This window comes from Tachypleus tridentatus, chromosome 9, assembly GCF_004210375.1.
Source record: "Tachypleus tridentatus isolate NWPU-2018 chromosome 9, ASM421037v1, whole genome shotgun sequence".
NCBI lineage: Eukaryota > Metazoa > Arthropoda > Merostomata > Xiphosura > Limulidae > Tachypleus > Tachypleus tridentatus.
Genome location: NC_134833.1, coordinates 35,430,625 through 35,448,882, shown reverse-complemented (window position 1 = coordinate 35,448,882; position 18,258 = coordinate 35,430,625). Strand labels below are relative to the sequence as shown.

Here is an 18,258-nt window from a genome sequence, read left to right as displayed (position 1 = left end):
GGAATCAAGCACAAAGACACACAATAGGCCGTGTGTGCTCCGCCCACCACGGGTATCAAAACACGGTTTCTAAGCTGTGTGAGTCCGCAGACACATCGCTGTGGCGCTTGAGGGTGCTGGTGATTGAATGCCTTCCTGATGGTCAGTAGTTCGGAATTAAGCACGATAGATGGCCTTTGTAGGTTTGTCATAAATACGAAATACAAGTACAAGAGGTTCAATTAAACAACAACAAAAAGTTAAAGAAATTATAAAAAAGTTTCATACACGCACGCACACACACATATATATATATACACAAATATTTCCAGGTTTTTGTTACCTGAAGATATAAATAACATTATAAGTAATTATTTTAAGATTTTCGTAAAAGTATTTGATTGTAATTGATACAGTAGGGTAGAAATGAGTTTGAGACGTGTTAGTTAGGAAAAATGCTGGTATAAAAATTAAGATGTTCGCAAGTAGTTTGTAAAACGGTGGGTCCGGCATTCCCAAATTTATTGGATGAAAAAGAAAAGTGAATTCCAAGATGTAAAATCAAGAAATTTCTTCCGTATACATATATAAAACTATTCCCTGTATTAATATTGTCTCGTGGTTAAGGCTCACTATTCACAATCCTCGTCTAACTGACCACGTTTGTCCTTTCAGCCATAGGGGCTTTATAATATGACGGTCAGTCCAACATTTCTTAGGTTAAAGAGTAGCCCAAGTGTTGACGTTGGGTGGTGATGACGAGGTGCCTTCCCTCTAGTCTTTCATTAAACTGGGGACACCTAGCAAAGATAGCCCTCATGTAGCACTGCGCGAATTTCAAAACATATCAAATCCTAAACGTCATGTCAAATATCTTTTTTGTCATATGTAATTTCATACAAGTCTTTTTGGCGGCTTTTCTCTGGTTACTGTTACAGCGTCAGAATAAGGAGTGGTGGTGGGTGAATTCACAGGGTGTCTCTGACCAGGCCGTTGGATACGTAAATAAAATGTTCATTATAGCTACTATCTTTATCTTTAGCCAGGCATGGCTAGGTGGTTAGGGCGTTCACCTCGCAATCTGAGGGTCGCGGATTCGAATCTCCGTCACACCAAACATGCTCCCCCTTTTCACTGTAGGAACATTAAAATGTAACAGATGATCCCATTATTCGTTAGTAAAAGAGTAGCCCAAGAGGTAGCAGTGGGTAGTTATTACTAGCTGTCGTTCCTTTAGTTTTTCAGTACTAAATTAGGAACAGCTAACTCAGTTCTCGCGTAGCTTTGCGCGAAATTCGAAATAAAACGATGTTTGTCTTTAGTTATTAAGTATTGAATTGTAAAGTCCATCACTGTGTTATGATTTGACAGCATTTTACGTGTTCCTACGGTTTGTCACCATTTAAAAACATTTTAATGTTATATAGCAAAAATATTCACAAACGACTTGGCAGGATGGAACGAAGAATTAACCTTCACACGTAATTTATTAACTTTTTAAAGCGTTAAATATGCGCTCGTACTAAAATTTTGGGTGTAAAAGAAATAGAACATAACGCAGCCCGTTGTGACCAAAGTTAATGCGTTTCATCCATAGTTTAGTGTTACATATTTCGGGAGGTTATGGGAAGCGAAATGTTATTACCAAAACAAATGAGATTATATTAAAGTTGGGCTAGGCGTGGTTTAGTAGTTAGCATGCCGATCTGTGACTCTGGGTATCTGTGTTTCCACGCTTCGTTGCCGCAAAAATGTTTCCGAACTTTGCTTCTGTGAGTGCGTTATTGGTAGAATGGTCAAATCCCATTCTCTGCTTTGAGTAGCCCAAGAATGAACGGTGGGCGCTAATGAAAAGCTGCCTCGTTTCTAGTCTATTGTTTGAAAATTTAGAGACAGATAGCGCAATTGGTCCTTGTATATCTTTGATCGAATTTCAGGAACAAACAATATCGAAATCTGGTTTACTGTTAGTTACACACAAAGCTAACGAATTATCTTTGTTATGTCCACCGCAAGTATTGAAGTGGTTTTTGGTGTTATTAAGCTCTCAGTCTTAATATTAAAATTTAGCTTTGTGCAGTTGAATTTTGTTTTTAATATTGGACTATAAACTACACTTGACAGAACAATTGTTTTATGCTGTAATTACGGTTACTTGCCAGTCATAGTCTAAAAGACAAACAAACAACAAAGATGAAACTATAGTATCTTTTACAGATGGATTCTGTACTATTACAGTGTAAAGTCTCGAATATAGTTTCTTTTACAGATGGATTCTGTATTATCACAGTGTAAAGTCTCGAATATAGTTTCTTTTACAGATGGATTCTGTATTATTACAGTGTAGAGTCTCAAATATAGTATCTTTTACAGATGGATTCTGTACTATTACAGTGTAAAGTCTCGAATATAGTATCTTTTACAGATGGATTCTGTACTATTACAGTGTAAAGTCTCGAATATAGTATCTTTTACAGATGGATTCTGTATTATTACAGTGTAAAGTCTCGAATATAGTTTCTTTTACAGATGGATTCTGTATTATCACAGTGTAAAGTCTCGAATATAGTTTCTTTTACAGATGGATTCTGTATTATTACAGTGTAGAGTCTCAAATATAGTATCTTTTACAGATGGATTCTGTACTATTACAGTGTAAAGTCTCGAATATAGTATCTTTTACAGATGGATTCTGTACTATTACAGTGTAAAGTCTCGAATATAGTATCTTTTACAGATGGATTCTGTATTATTACAGTGTAAAGTCTCAAATATAGTATCTTTTACAGATGGATTTTGTACTATTACAGTGTAAAGTCTCGAATGTGCGAGGGGTTTCGTCGTAGTTGTTTTGTGTTTTTAGTATGATTTACCCAAGTTTTGTAACCATATGTTGTTGTTTTTCTGATTATGGACTTCTTTATAATTTTTGTCTTTTGGACTAAATTGAAGGAATATATGATTTTCGGTTTTCGTTGTTGGATTGCATCAATAAGTTCAGGAAAAACTGAATATTTCATTATAAACATTACGGTGTGTACCTGTATGTGCATATAACCAGTGAAATAGGTATTTAGATTGGTGAGTTGAAGACTTACTGTGTGTTTTAGCGACTTAAATATTAAGAAGGTTAAATAAACTAGGTGATAGACACTTAAAAGATAACTTGGTTGACGTGTTACTTCCAGTTAGTCCTCACTGGCTAAGCGGTAGATTTGAAGGCTGGTAACGCTGAAAACCGGTTTTCGATATCTGTGGTAGCCCAGGTAGCCCATTGTGTATATTCTTAGTTCATTACAAATAATTAAACTTTCGTGCATAACCGAGTTATCATAAACAATCACGATAAAAATGCTGACGCACTTTTACCACGAAGAAATCAAAACCTGTAATTATGGGACTTGAGTGGAAAAAATGTTTGTTTCTATCAGCCACAACAAACCGTCTCCATATTGATACCATCTGTCTTGAAGAACTGTTCCAGTCGACGGAAACTCTGGGGTCATGGGGAATGTCAGCCGTCACGGGTCATCAACCAATGGATGAGCTAGCTCTTCCCTAACGTATCTTGGGGACGAAATGCCACGTGATCATCACGGTAGACCCTAGCTGTGGAGTAATTTTGTAGGAAGTATTACTGTCTCAAAGACATATCGATGTACGTAGGCTTAGTCAAAATCGTAACGGTTCTGAGGACCCGGTGCTACGTTTATAATTATATAGATACTTGTTTGTGTGGCATAACTGTTGGATGACAAGGCCTAATCGTGATTAACATTCGCAAATGCTGTGAACTGCCCAGCAGCTCGGTTTAGTTTTAAATCTATAATTTTATGAACATATTCTCATGAATTAATAACACTTTTGTCGTGTATAGGTACAGAATGGTTAGCATAGTTAAGAGTACCTGATTCGTATTAGCAAAATAGCTTGTTAATAATAGTATTGGTGATATATTTACAACTTCCTTGGTTACTTTACATTCTTTCTCCAATCATCGATTGTCTTTTTTAAACTTATGTTACTGCTTTCGGCTCCAGCTACGTCATCTTGGTCACTATTTCTTAGCAATTAGACTTATGTTTTACGCCTCGCCTTATTATTCCCAATATGGATCTTACATTCCTGAGAAAAGAACACTACAACAAAGGGTGAGGTTTATTTCGTCTCTCTCTCTGTATATAAACTTTAATCGTTCGATCTAAGACTAATTCGTGTAAGTTAGCAACGTAATTAAGGTATTTTGATAACGCAGTGCCTTTTAAAATTGGTTTTGCGTCTGTATTTCTATACGTATATTCATTTTGTTTTTTGCAAGAGTTTAAAGTGTTGTTTTAAATATAAATCTAACTTGATTGCAGTGCGTGCTGAATTTGAGTTTCCATTTTTCAGTTACTTAACTATTTATTTGTCTTGTTTTATTCCATTAAAAGTACATTGCTATATAGAAACGTATATTCCTTCGCAATTTAAACTTTTTTTAATTTAAATAATGCGAAATTTCTATTTTTCGTCGCGCTGGCTTCAATAAAAAAAATATAAAGAGAACTCAATGTAAACTTTAAAAGTTTTACAATAAATATTTTTCAACTATATATCCTTACATTTGGCGGTTTCACATCAAGTTGAGCCTGTTCATGGTACTTTATTTTCTGACTGTGTACATGCATGGTTATGAAACTGTTAGTATGATTAAATGTTGAAAGTTACCGAGCCTCCCCGAGAAAATTGCAGTGTGTGCTCATGTATATATATAAACAAAAATGTATCATGCGCCATGTTCTAACATGGTTAAGAAGTAAACATTGCTTAAAGGTTCGTTTTTTTAAAAAAGTTTAGGCCTAGAAAGTTAATTATGCAGGAGATAGTTTTGAGACAGAAATGTTTAAATCCGGAGACATTAATTACTTACTTCTCGAAAACAAACGGTGAGTACACACGATATATGTGTGTGTATGTGCGCGCGCAGAATTTTTACTTTATCTTAAACGGTTGTTTTCTCTAAAAATTCAAATGAATAACTTAGTTACATGAGTGTTGTATATTCGTAACGCTCTTGTGTATAAATACAGGTTACGAATAAGGGATGACATAAACACAGTATGTTTTTCACAACACCTAAAATCTGGTATTTCTCGTGTTATCTTTATTTTACCTAAACTGTTCGCGCGTTGATGTCAACAACCAAACTGTCGAATTAACGACAAGTAACTCTTTTCTGTTTGTTTGTTTTTGAATTTCGCGCAAAGCTACACGAGGGCTATCTGCGCTATCTGTTTCTAATTTTGCAGTGTAAGACTAGAGGGAAGGCATCTAGTCATACCACTCACCGCCGATTCTTGGGCTACTATTTTACTAACGAATAGTGGGATTCATGGTAACATTATAACGCCCTCACGGCTTAAAGGATGAGCATGTTTGGTACGTTGGGAATTCGAACCCGCAACCGTCAGAATACGAATCGAGTGTCTTAACCACCTGGCCATGCCGGGCCGGCCCTATTCTTGAAGCTTTTAGTCGTAATAATGTGATTTCTGTATTTTCTCAGCGTAAGTTGTACGTTCTACTTAGAACAATAGGCACTGACTTCCCTGTATGTATAAATGTAAATATCCTTCGGTTGACATTCTCTTTCATAAACCTTTTGCCGGGTCTAGTTCAGTTTTAAAAGTACTTTGACTGTGAAACCGACGATTCACGGTTCGGATTCCGCTATCCCATAATACAAATAACAAAAACGCTCCTTTGGAGTCATGGGTGCGCTGTAAGGGTGAATATTAATTTTCACTGATTGGTTAGACAAGAATTGGCAGTGGGTGCTGTTGACTAGCTGTCTTTTGTTTATTTAATCCGTCAGTTCAGAACTGTAAGGGTAATCCATGTATAACTTTGCACGAGATTCTGAAACACAAAAATCATTGACTACCTGACAGGTGATGCTTCTTGTAACTTCAGCTATGTGTTAGTCATACGATTTTGGTGATGCTTCTTGTAACTTCAGCTATGTGTTAGTCATACGATTCTGGTGATGCTTCTTGTAACTTCAGCTATGTGTTAGTCATACAATTCTGGTGATGCTTCTTGTAACTTCAGCGATGTGTTAGTCATACGATTCTGGTGATGCTTTTTGTAACTTCAGCTATGTGTTAGTCATACGATTCTGGTGATGCTTTTTGTAACTTCAGCTATGTGTTAGTCATACGATTCTGGTGATGCTTTTTGTAACTTCAGCTATGTGTTAGTCATACGATTCTGGTGATGCTTTTTGTAACTTCAGCTATGTGTTAGTCATACGATTCTGGTGATGCTTCTTGTAACTTCAGCTATGTGTTAGTCATACGATTCTGGTGATGCTTTTTGTAACTTCAGCTATGTGTTAGTCATACGATTCTGGTGATGCTTTTTGTAACTTCAGCTATGTGTTAGTCATACGATTCTGGTGATGCTTCTTGTAACTTCAGCTATGTGTTAGTCATACGATTCTGGTGATGCTTCTTGTAACTTCAGCTATGTGTTAGTCATACGATTCTGGTGATGCTTTTTGTAACTTCAGCTATGTGTTAGTCATACGATTCTTATTGCAAAATAAATGTTTATATATCCAACATTTCATTTAATATGCCTGTTTGTCTTTAAGCTCAAAGTTGTACGATGTGCCCACTGCAGGTATCAAACCACTATTTTAAGCTTTATAAATCTCAAGCTTGTCGCTGATTATGTCGAGGCAACATACAGATCATCTTATGTTTGGGTGTCTTATGGAGAAATCAGGACAAAGATATTTACAGTATCATATAGATATAGATATATATAATATTCTTGGTTAGGATTTAATTATGTTAATTACGTTGTGGTCTAAAGTTGAACAGTTTCTTTTGTCATTTTGCTCTTCAGTTAACCTTAAACAGCGTGAATGTTGTAGGTAGCAGCATCAGTTGATGATAGCCGCTGTTTAAGGGTTAAACTTCCATATGATAGCCGCTGTTTAAGGGTTAAACTTCCATATGATAGCCGCTGTTTAAGGGTTAAACTTCCACAGATATTTTTATATATTGGTTGTTGTATACTGTTGCCACGTTAGGTAATCGACTTATAGATTTCTAAGTTTATGTCAGAGAAGAATTTCTCACTTTAGTTGAACTCGGATCATATCGGAGCTTATTGTCCATAATTAGTAACCGTTATGTATTTTAATTGTTATCAGAGGACTGGTGCTGGAACATTTTAACGTTTATCTAATTAAACTTGTGGTTGAGACTTAAAAGGCCTTGCGTTTTACTTCTTGAAGATAAAAAAAAAATCACTGTCGAAGAATTCCCATTGTTAAGGAAAAAATGCAACTTCTCTTAACGTAATGCGCATGTCAGCATTTCAGCCTAGTTTATTCTGGTATTTTCAATGATCGGCGGTATGTCTGAATGAAAGCACGTTTCGCTAGAAATTGGGTTTCGATAACCGCAATGGTAAGAACACAAACAGCTGATTGTGCAGCCGGTCTTTGTTTATCAGTAAGCAAACAAGGCTATAAATCATATTAATTTGAGGCAAACGTCAGGTTTGTTATATACTTGACGCAAACATCGTAATGTCGTAGGTAGTAAACATATTATGTATTGTTTTTAACAAAGTAAATAAATATACAATATTGTCAGACTAAATATATACTTCACATTTTAATTTTTGGCACTATGTGTAACATTATACTGATATTGATACATATTCGTATTGGATCAAAATTTTGTTTATCACATACTACATTATCCGAAAAGTGGTGTTTTTTGTGTTTTTTTCAGTCGTAACACAATATCTGTAGTCATTAATAAAAGTGTTACTTGCGGGACGAAGTGTTCATATCTTTTCGGCTTTGTAGGGTATACCTGCAAGTTTCAAAATTTTAAAAAACTTTTTCGAAAATAGAAACAAAAGTGGGCAGTACTGTTGACAGAATATGCGTTACAAACTCGGATATTCTCAGAAATAATATTTTACTCCTGTTATATATACTTCCGTGATAGTTCAGCAAAAAATTAAATGAATTGACGGAATTTCTATAAGTTTTGCCGTTTCTTTTCCTGGGTGGGGATTGTTTTGGAGGATAGAGGTTGTGTAGCTGGTCAGATGTATCGTCATTGGAATGTGTCAGTTTTCTTGTTCATTTATGTTGCTTACGAAAAGCAAATATTCATAAGGCTTAAGGAATAGAATATGTATTCCGGCTGGTGCATGCAGGTTCTAGAAGTGAAAAGAAGGGCTTTCCTATAGACTCGCACAAAGTTAAGATTTGTTGGTCATTTTGTGTGTATTGCTGCTACATCGAAGCAAGGCCTGGCATGGCCAGGTTGTTAAAGCACTGGACTCGTAATCTGAGGGTCGCGGATTCGAATTCACGTCGCACCAAACGTGATAGCTCCTTCAGCCACGGGGGCATTATAATGCGACGGTCAATCCCACTAATAGTTGGTAAGAGAGTAGCCCAAGAGTTCGGGGTGGGTGGTGATGACTAGCTGCCTTCCCCTAATCTATCACTTCAGAAATAAGGAAGGTAGAGCAGATAGCTTTCAAGTAGCTTTGTGGAAAATTCAACTATCTAAGGCACCATCTTATGGGCTGAATGTTTTCAAAATCCCTTTTTGATTTAGAGCATATGCATTTTATTTCTCAAAAATGGCCCTGTTTCCATTTTTATTTGATTTTTGATATCTTTTTGCTGTTATACAGGTTTTTATTCATTGTAAATGATGTCATTTACTACGGTTTCTTTAGGCAAAATAATTATGTTAATAATAAAACATCGTTACTTGGCAGTTGTAACCTTTATCAAAGATTTTTTTAATACCAGAAAGTTAGTATATTTAGGTTTCAGATGCTAAAACGTAAAAAGGTAACATGGATGAATAAACATCTAAATTGAACAGCCTGGTTTTGAAAGGTTTTATAAGCAAGAGCAATACGTGTTAAGTAGTGTTCCTGTTTGTGAGCCATAAATTGTCTTATTCTCATTCATAAGACTACGGTGAATTCCAATGAAAAATAAATTATTTTTGATAACACATTTTTCATCTGGATAATATGTATTTTCAAGTCGTTGTCACTTATTAACATATACTATTAGTAACCAGTTTCCACTGCATTTCGTGCGATTCAGTGATAAGTAAAATATTTAATCCTTTAATTATGTAAAAATCGTTTGGTCTGGGTAAAGAAAGCACTATGTAGAGAGGAGCGAACCTTCTTCGGTCATCGTCAGGTTCACAAAGAAAGAAAGATAACTGACCGATAGCTGACCACGTGTTTGAAGGCGGCTGAAAAATTGAGTGTAGGAATGTAGAGGGCGTGCTTAGATGTTAGGTTATATTTATTAATATAGGTACAGTTACGTGTGTTTCTGTGTGTTTTCTTATAGCAAAGCCACATCGGTCTATCTGCTGAGCCCATCGAGGGGAATCGAACCCCTGACTTTAGCGTTGTAAATCCGAAGACATACCATTGTACCAGCGGGGGGCGCACAGTTACGACAGAAAGTGTTCGTACCCCTGCGTCCCGACTGGTTTTTTACTCATAACTTAAAAAGTATCACGATTAAGCTAATAGAAGTATAATATATTATAAATATTATACTAACACACATCTACATAAATTTTTATGTGAATTAAACGACAAATAAACTGTTTATAAACAAATAACCAAAAATAGGAGGAGCAGAAAATGTTCGTACAGTTCAGAACGTGTGAAAGAACTGATATTCCCGTAAAAGTTTGGTTTAGTTTGGTGAATAAACTACATTACACCATTCCAGAACTAGACACTGGGTTCATAATTATTGGAATTTTGCCAGCAAAAAATTTACTTCCGGCAATTTAGCGCCGTTTCCGTCATTATCTGCTTGGTCATCATGGCGAACAGAAAACAACTGTCCAGTGATTTAAAAAATCGAATTATTGTAAAATACAAGTCTCGTGTATCTCTTTGCGGTATTGCTATACAACTTAATGTGCCGAAATCTACCGTTCAAAACATAATTGCCAAGTTTAAGCTTACAGGATCAACTGCTAACCCTTGTTCCGGACGCCCCACCAAAATTCCAGAGAGAACCAAGAGGAAGGTTCTCAGAGAAGTTAGTAGGAACCCTCGTTTAACACATAATGACATACAGAAACTGGGGTTGAAGTAAGCACCTCTACAGTCACTAACATGTTACGCTCTTCTGGGTTCAAAGCATGCCGTCCTCATAGAACTCCATATTTAAAGGCTGTTCATTTATAAGCACGATTGAGGTATGCAAGAAAGCATGTAGATAAACTCTTTACCCATTGGAAGAGTATTCTTTGGTCAGACGAGACTAAAATCGAGTTCTTCGACCACAATGATGTTCGCTATATTTTCCGTTAGAAGGGGAATGAAATATTCAAAGAACATCATCCCTATAGTTAAACACGGAGGTGGCTCAATCATGCTATGGGGTTCCTTCAGCTCTTCTGGTATAGGCAGCCTTCATCGCGTCAACGGAATTATGAAAAAAGAAGAGTACGTTGATATATTAGGCACTTATATCAAGAATGATGCTTGGAACTTGTGGCTTGGGCGTCGTTGGATCTTCCAGCACGACAATGACCCTAAGCACACATCAAAATATGTGCAATCGTGGTTGCAGAGGAACCATATAAGCATTCTGAAGTGGCTATCGCAGTCACCCGATCTCAACCCAATTGAAAACGTTTGGCATGAGTTGAAGACCAGATTTCATCAGCGTCATCCGAAAAACTTGCAAGAGTTGGAAGCCTTCTGTAAAGAAGAATGGAAGAAAATACCAGTCGAGTATGCCCATGGAGGGCATTGAGGAGAGATTGCGCCAAGTAATTTAACTGAAAGGCTGCACAACTGACCATTAAAGTAGACGCACGAACACTTTCTGCCCCTCCTATGTTTGGTTATTTGTTTATAAACAGTTTATTTGTCGTTTAATTTACGTAAAAAATTACGTATACGTATGTTAGTATAATATTTATAATATACTCTACTTTCATTATCCTAATGGTCATATTTTTTACGTTGTTAGGAAAAAACTACTCACGACGCATGGGTACGAACACTTTCTGTCGTAACTGTATAAAGGTGTTCCGAAGAAAGTCGAAACGTTGTTCGTTCCTCTACATAGTGCTTTCTCTTCCCATACCAGCTGTTTTTTACATGATGTTATCTACAAGTAGATTTTCTCGTCATCATCGATTAAACCTTTAATTACTATACTCTACCCAGAATTTGTCCAATGGGTTATTGTTACCATCGCTTTCTCAGCCATGTCAATGGCAAATTAATTGGACAGATTGAAAGAAAAGTATTCATTTGATATGGTTATGATTTCAGAGTAACGTGTTTCTCTGTAGGCTAGCGGTAAATTTTCGGAGTTATCACGCTAAACTAAGAGGTTCAATTCCCCTCAATGGACATAGCAGATAATACACACACACACACACACACACACTCAGAGTCAAGCGTAGCTTAGTGTTTAACGTGTCAAGTTCAAGTCGCGATATATTATAGGAATGCGCTCCACTCTTTCAGCTGAGAGAATGATATAACTGTGGCATTCACTCCCAGTTAATAGTCAGGAGTGGCTGAATAGGTTGCGGATGTAGCCGAGTGGCTACTAGCTTCACCCCACCCCTGGTGAGAAGGTCAAATTTAGGAATAATTATGCCTAAACCTTATATGTTCATGTCTCTAATTCAACCGTTTATTTATGTTACGTATGACATAGTTACCTTTCAGGTCGAAAATAATAAATAAATCACGATTTCATTGTTTGTTTGTTTTGGAATTTCGCGCAAAGCTACTCGAGGGCTATCTGTGCTAGCCGTCCCTAATTTAGCAGTGTAAGACCAGAGGGAAGGCATCCTGTCATCACCACCCACCGCCAACTCTTGGGCTACTCTCTTACCAACGAATAGTGGGATTGACCGTCGCATTATACGCCCCCACGGCTGGGAGGGCGAGCATGTTTAGCGCGATGCGGGCGCGAACCTGCGACCCTCGGATTACGAGTCGCACGCCTTACGCGCTTGGCCATGCCAGGCCACCACGATTTCATTTGGTAAAAGCTACGAGAAATGGTACATGACAGTTTTTATTTCAATTATTCAGAAAAATAAGTAAAAAAATGATTTGTGAACTTGAACAGTTGTTTGGATATTTACTTGGAAGCCAGTAGGTTGTTTCTTGGTATCAATAATGGTATGTTTAAATAGCATGACTTGTTTTTGGGTGTTTAGGAGTGACTCGATATCTTTGAGAGAGTGAATGCTTAAAAGTTAAATAAATGTATCAGTAGCTCCTTAGGTTATTTTTTAGGATTAATTATGGTATATTTAAAGAGCATAACTTGTTTCTGAGTGTTTAGGAGTGATTCGGTATCTTAAGAGATTGCGAATTCTCAAAAGTTAAGTAAAAGTTAGTATATCAGTAGCTCCTTACTTAAGAAAGAAGCCTTATTTCTGTGTTTCAAATCTTTTAAGCATGTTTAAGACTAAGTATGATAAACCAGAGGTGATATTACGTACATGAATATATATATAGAGAGAGCAGGCCTGTGTTTGTCTCTTTTCGAATCTACGAATCTCTAAGTATATTGTATGGTAAAATAAGCCTTGAAAAGATTTGAATTATCGATTGAAACTGCCGTGCCAATCGCTGTAAAACACACAGTGCGTTAGAAACCCAAAATAGCCAAGTTTGTGTATTGTCTCCTTGTTTTTCTCGTTATGCAGAGAAACAAATACACGTAGTTCTTTTATATTAAGTATGTAATTTTTAACCTAAAATTTTCCTAATATAGGTCAGAAATGTTATTTCAACACACCTATGGTATGAATTCTGCAAGGCAGGAGTGGGCGTAGCCTACTTAACATGTCGATCAAAGGATCTAGACTTTTGAGATGTTATATTACTGAACCCGATTCACACTTTCAGCTGTGGGCGCGTTATAAAAGTAATAGTCAACCACCTTATGTGTTTGAAAAAAGCTACAAAATTCTTATGACAGTTGGTGCTGTGATACATGCTTGTCTTATGGTCAGTAGATCAAAATGAAAAATAGTTGTACGTGAATCCTTAGTTTTCTACAAGCGTTCATTGAGGTACCGTTCATGTTGGACAGGTGATAAACATCATGGAAAAAGTTGCAGTTTAGTGTGATTTTTATCACAAATATTAGCCCTAAAACTTTTATACCCAGAATACTATTTTTTTCGAAGCTTTAAACAACATACATTGTTTCACGTTACGATATTTGAATTTGCAAAATGTTTATTATTGTCGCTGTTATTGGCTCTCAACTCTGATAAAAGTAGATTTTTCCTGTGCACTCAGGTATTTAAAAAAAGCGTTTGCCAGTTGAAGATAATACCAGATGAAAGAATAATGTAGAAACGTTTTATATATACTTAATGCAAGATGATTAAAAATTTTAGTTTAAAAAGGGGAATATGGATCGTCAAAAAATTACAGAAACAAGTTGATTCAAAATACAAGTATATTTTCAGGTCTACAGCTAAAAACTATAAAAAAAAAGTAAAAGCTAGGCTTGAAACAGTCTTTATGGAGAATAAATTTTGAACTTCATCTGTACGTGTGCATTCAGTTGAATGTTACATGTTTTTCAACAGTTTACTGTAAGCATTGTTTGTTGTTTTATTTTTCAATCCAGCCAATGGTTTTTAAGCCAAGTGATGTTATGCCTGAGATGTCGTGTAAACACGTATTTGACAAGCGTCGAACAAAAAGGATACCGCTCATAATTGCATATATCATGTATTTATAGCCACATAAATCAACTTTTTAATACATCATGGACATTCAAAGCGTTTTGTTAGTATATCCGCGTAGAATTTGGTGCAAATATACAGCCGATTTTGCTGTAGGCTTAAGAACCATGTAGAGACGAAAGTACAACAGCAATCTCGTGAATGATGAATTCACAACATGGCAGTTTCAAATGAATGCGTGTTTGTAAAATGTAGGATTTTTCCAATGGTGGAAAATGAACGGCTTAAAGAAATTCTTCAAAGCAAAATCATGAAGGCATTTAAATTAATTTTAAAATTACCAATGGTATTTTCAGTACTACATTCATTACTATTGTCCAGGTTTTAATGAAATATTTGAGCCATTGTCTTTTCTGTATCAACTTGTAAAATTGTAATCATTAATAATAAAGCTGCAGACACTACTTTATATGCATTATATTATTTAATTTGGCCCGGCACGACTCGTAATCCGAGGGTCGCGGGTTCGAATCCCTGTTACACCAAACATGCTCGCCCTTTCAGCTGTGGTAGCGTTGTAAAGTTACAGTCAATCCCACTATTTGTTGGTAAAAGAGTTTTCCAAGAGTTGGCGGTGGTGGTGATGACTAGCTGCCTTCCCTCCAGTTTTTTGAGTGTCGGAAAATATAAAGTATTATTGTAAAAAAAAAATATAAATTACATGTAATATTTTAACGCATAAGTTCAACAGAAAAGTTTTTAATTGAAAATATTACCATGTTTTTGATTCTTAATGAGGGAGTTGTTTTGCTAACAGACTTTGTAAAAAATATTCATATTTGTATTAAGTAATTAATTTAGACCATCAAACTTTTTTTTTAAATTAATGCCCAAGTTTTCAGTTCAATTACCTAAGCCTTGTATAGAAGATCTATTTGCAGATCTTAAAGTGATATTTATTAGAATCTTTATTATAGCTGATCTATAGATCATCAAAGAATAGTAATAGTTATTTTATTGCTGGTTTGGTTTTGAGATATTTTAAGTCCAGCATCATGTACTGGATGTGCAGAATGGTTGTCAGTGTTATTGTATTGATCTAAACTTGAAATATCTTAATGTAGGCAAGGGCAGCATCAGTATCTTCCCTTTTAGGGGGATCAGGTGGGCTAGGCATAAAATTGAGGGAAGTAGACATCTTATTCTTACACATATTGTAGTAATTAGTGAATTATCTTTACCACATGTACTTTTCATTAAATGCAGAAGAAACTAGGACATAGTATTTGGATAGTTTGTTTGTTCTTGACGTTTGCACAAAGCTACATGAGGGCTGCGTTCACCTGTACTAGCCATCCTTAATTTAGCAATGAAAGACTACAGGGAAGAAATGTAGTCATCACCACCCACCTCCAACTCTTGGGCTACTCTTTTACCAGTGAATAATGGGATTGACAATCATATTATAATGTCCTCACAACTGAAAAGGAGAGCATGTTTGATGTGAGGAGGATTCAAACCCACATTCCTCATATCATAATCAAGCTTCATAACCATCTAGTCATACTGAACCTTGAATAGTTTGAACCCCAGCAAGTGTCCCCTATTATTGCCACTGTCCCTGAATAAAGAAGAGAATTAAGTGACTTAATAGAAGTTTGATTCTGAACAAAAATGTAAACTTTTTTGTAGTTCTGGCCATTGGATGGAGCTCAGTTCTTTTGTACTCAGTATCAAATTAAATTATGGGGTTTAGGTATAAGATACTGAAGATTTTCTGAATTTCGAATGTGTACCTGCTTGCTAAAATGAAAAGTATTCCTCTTTGTTAATCATTCAGGTGTGAGTTTATTACAAGGACTAATTGATTTATATACATTTTTTTTATAGAGCACCATGGAAACATTTTCAAAACATTTGGGTGGGTGAAATGCTACTTCAATCATCAGCTATTACTAAGAGCCTGGCATGGCCAGGAGGGTTAAGGCATTCAACTTGCAATCTGAGGGTTGTGGGTTCGAATCCCCATTGCACCAAACATGCTTGCCCTTTCAGCCATGAGGGCATTATAATGTGATGGTCAATCTCACTATTTGTTGGTAAAAAAGTAGTCCAAGAGTTGGCGGTGAGTGGTGATGACTAGTTGCCTTCCCTCTAGTCTTACACTGCAAAATTAGGAACTGCTAGCACAGATACCTCTCGTGTAGCTTTGTGCAAAATTCAAAAAGCAAACAAACAAACAGCTCTTACTAAAACATCAAGATGTAAACAGAATCATCTTTTAACATTTGGAATATAGTTGTTTACAACTTGACATTTAAGGTTACTTATGTCTTTCTAATTCTACACATTTTAGATATCTTAATTGAGATATTTTAAGTAGTGAAGTGTTATTTTGAATGGAAAATTTTAAAAAATGTTTGTACTTTTTTTATAATCAGAAAGTGGTTAATGCCTTTGTCTTCTCAACTGTTTTCTGTTTATAATGAGAAATGAAAATTAATATCAACTAATGTTTCCTTTATATTCTATTAATTTTTTTGGTAGTTGTATAACTTTTTCTAAAGAAATGTGTACAATAATCTGGCCTTTTTACTGACAAGAGGAAGCATTTTGATTTCATCTAGTTTGCTGTGTTATTTGTCTGTGTTGGAGTGTGTTATTAGAGACTTATACACACTGATCCTAAGATGGGGTAAATATGAAGTTAATGTGAAACTTTTTTATATCATCACATTGTCTGTGGTTTAAGTATTTGTTCGAATAGCAAATGCTTAAAAATGAGTAGATTTTCCTAATATATATTGTTGGTGGTTAAGGTACAGGACTCGTAATCTGAGGGTTGCGAGTTTCAATCCCTGTCACACCAAACAAGCTCACCTTTTCAGCCATGGGGCATTATAATGTGATGGTCAATCCCATTATTCGTTGGTAAAAGAGTAGCCCACAAGTTAGTGTTGGATGGTGATGACAAGCTGTGTTTCCTCTAGTCTCATACTGCTAAATTAGGGATGGCTATTGCATATAGCCCTCATGTAATTTTGCAAAAATGAATTTCTAAAAGAAACAAACAAAATATATATTGTTTTCTGCCTGTTGTTCCTTTGTTTGTGGATTAATCTGTCACCTTAATAATAAGTTTAATTTTAATTAAAAATTTGTTAAAAATGGTAAAAAATTTTAATTCAGAATTTGTTAAAATCCTGATTACTGTTTTAGTACCTGTAAAATTAGGGAAAAATAATGAAGTCTTCCACAATAAAGGTTCTTTGCATTTTTTTCCATTTCAAATTTTTGCAAGGTTTTGTTTCCTGCATAACAGCTTACCACACATACTATCATAACTTTACAAGAAGCCAAAGTGAGAGAAAATAATTTTTTTTTAGAACTCATCTAATACCGTTATTAAAATATTTTATGCTTGAGGTTGTTTAATGATCATCAGATAACTCTGATTTCTGGTAGAGCTAATTAATTATACTGAAGCAAGTATATGGTTTCAGAATTAAATGAAAGAAAGTCAGAGTAAATTATAGTGTAACTCATTAGATCACCATTTATGATTGTTATTTATAAAGACTCACTGTAGATAAGGGTAATTAAGACAATGAATTAATTATTGTTATAGAGTATGAAAATAAATTTTTTATAAACGCAACATGGTATTATGGTTGATAATTAATGTTCTTATGAGAGCATCATTCATTCTAGAGCTAAATGGAATTATTCAAACACGTGAGTTTTAAGCATGTTTTCTTGAATATACTTACAAATTCCATCTCAGGTTTCCACAAGTAAAGAAAGTTTTATTCCATCAAATAAAGTTCATGAAGAACATAACTTTGCTTGTACTTAATAACCAGGAATTTAATTAAAGTTAGATTACTGAATACTTTTTGTTCCTTCACATTTTATGGGGAATGTGAAAACTTGGCTGTTAATTTAAAAACAATTGATAAAAGTTTAATGTAGATCTGGTGAACATATAAAGATACAACTCCCTTTGCTTGGTCCAGCGTGCACGGTGCACGTAGAAATTAATGTAAGATTAACTTCTGGGCAGTCTCGTGTAACATGCGCTAGACAGATTTTTTGGGATAAATAATTTGTTAATTTAAGGTAATGAATTTGTAAATTTTACCAGAGATCTTTGATCATCAGCTACCTGTCTTCAGGTTTTCCTGTTGTCTTCATTTTGAACCAGTACATCATCTCATGGTTGATATCACACAATTTAGTTTACCTTTTTTTTTTGTGTGAAACAAGTTTTCATTATCTAACTTAAGAAGTAGTTTAACAATTATCTTGACATTTTTATTAGAATAGAGGAAGTTGCTTTTGTTTTAGTTATTGTAGTGTGTTAAGATAGATTTTATTCATATATTTGTGTGGCTGTTGTGTATATAGGATTGTTCCTGAATAACTGAATGCTAATCTATATAACTAGCCTTCAGACAGATGTCATGCCTTATTTGTTGCTGATTCATTTAAAGAATGAGTTAAAAGCTCCAAAAAATGT

General features: G+C 35.3%; 1 protein-coding gene across 8 annotated transcripts in view; it reads left to right on the top strand.

Annotated features, from left to right (window-relative positions):
* LOC143225048 (transcription factor 12-like) overlaps window positions 1–18,258 on the top strand; it is a 124,676-nt gene that overhangs the window by 74,767 nt on the left and 31,651 nt on the right. Inside the window, exon 1 of one of the 8 annotated variants that reach the window (XM_076453742.1) lies at window positions 3,487–4,130. The exons of 6 other annotated variants lie outside the window; for them this stretch is intronic. In XM_076453742.1, coding sequence (XP_076309857.1) covers window positions 4,059–4,130 — 72 coding nt within the window. In that variant the 5' untranslated portion in view covers window positions 3,487–4,058. Of the gene's footprint in view, window positions 1–3,486; window positions 4,131–18,258 lie in introns of those variants that run through there. One more of the 8 variants, XM_076453740.1, reaches the window with a different exon arrangement.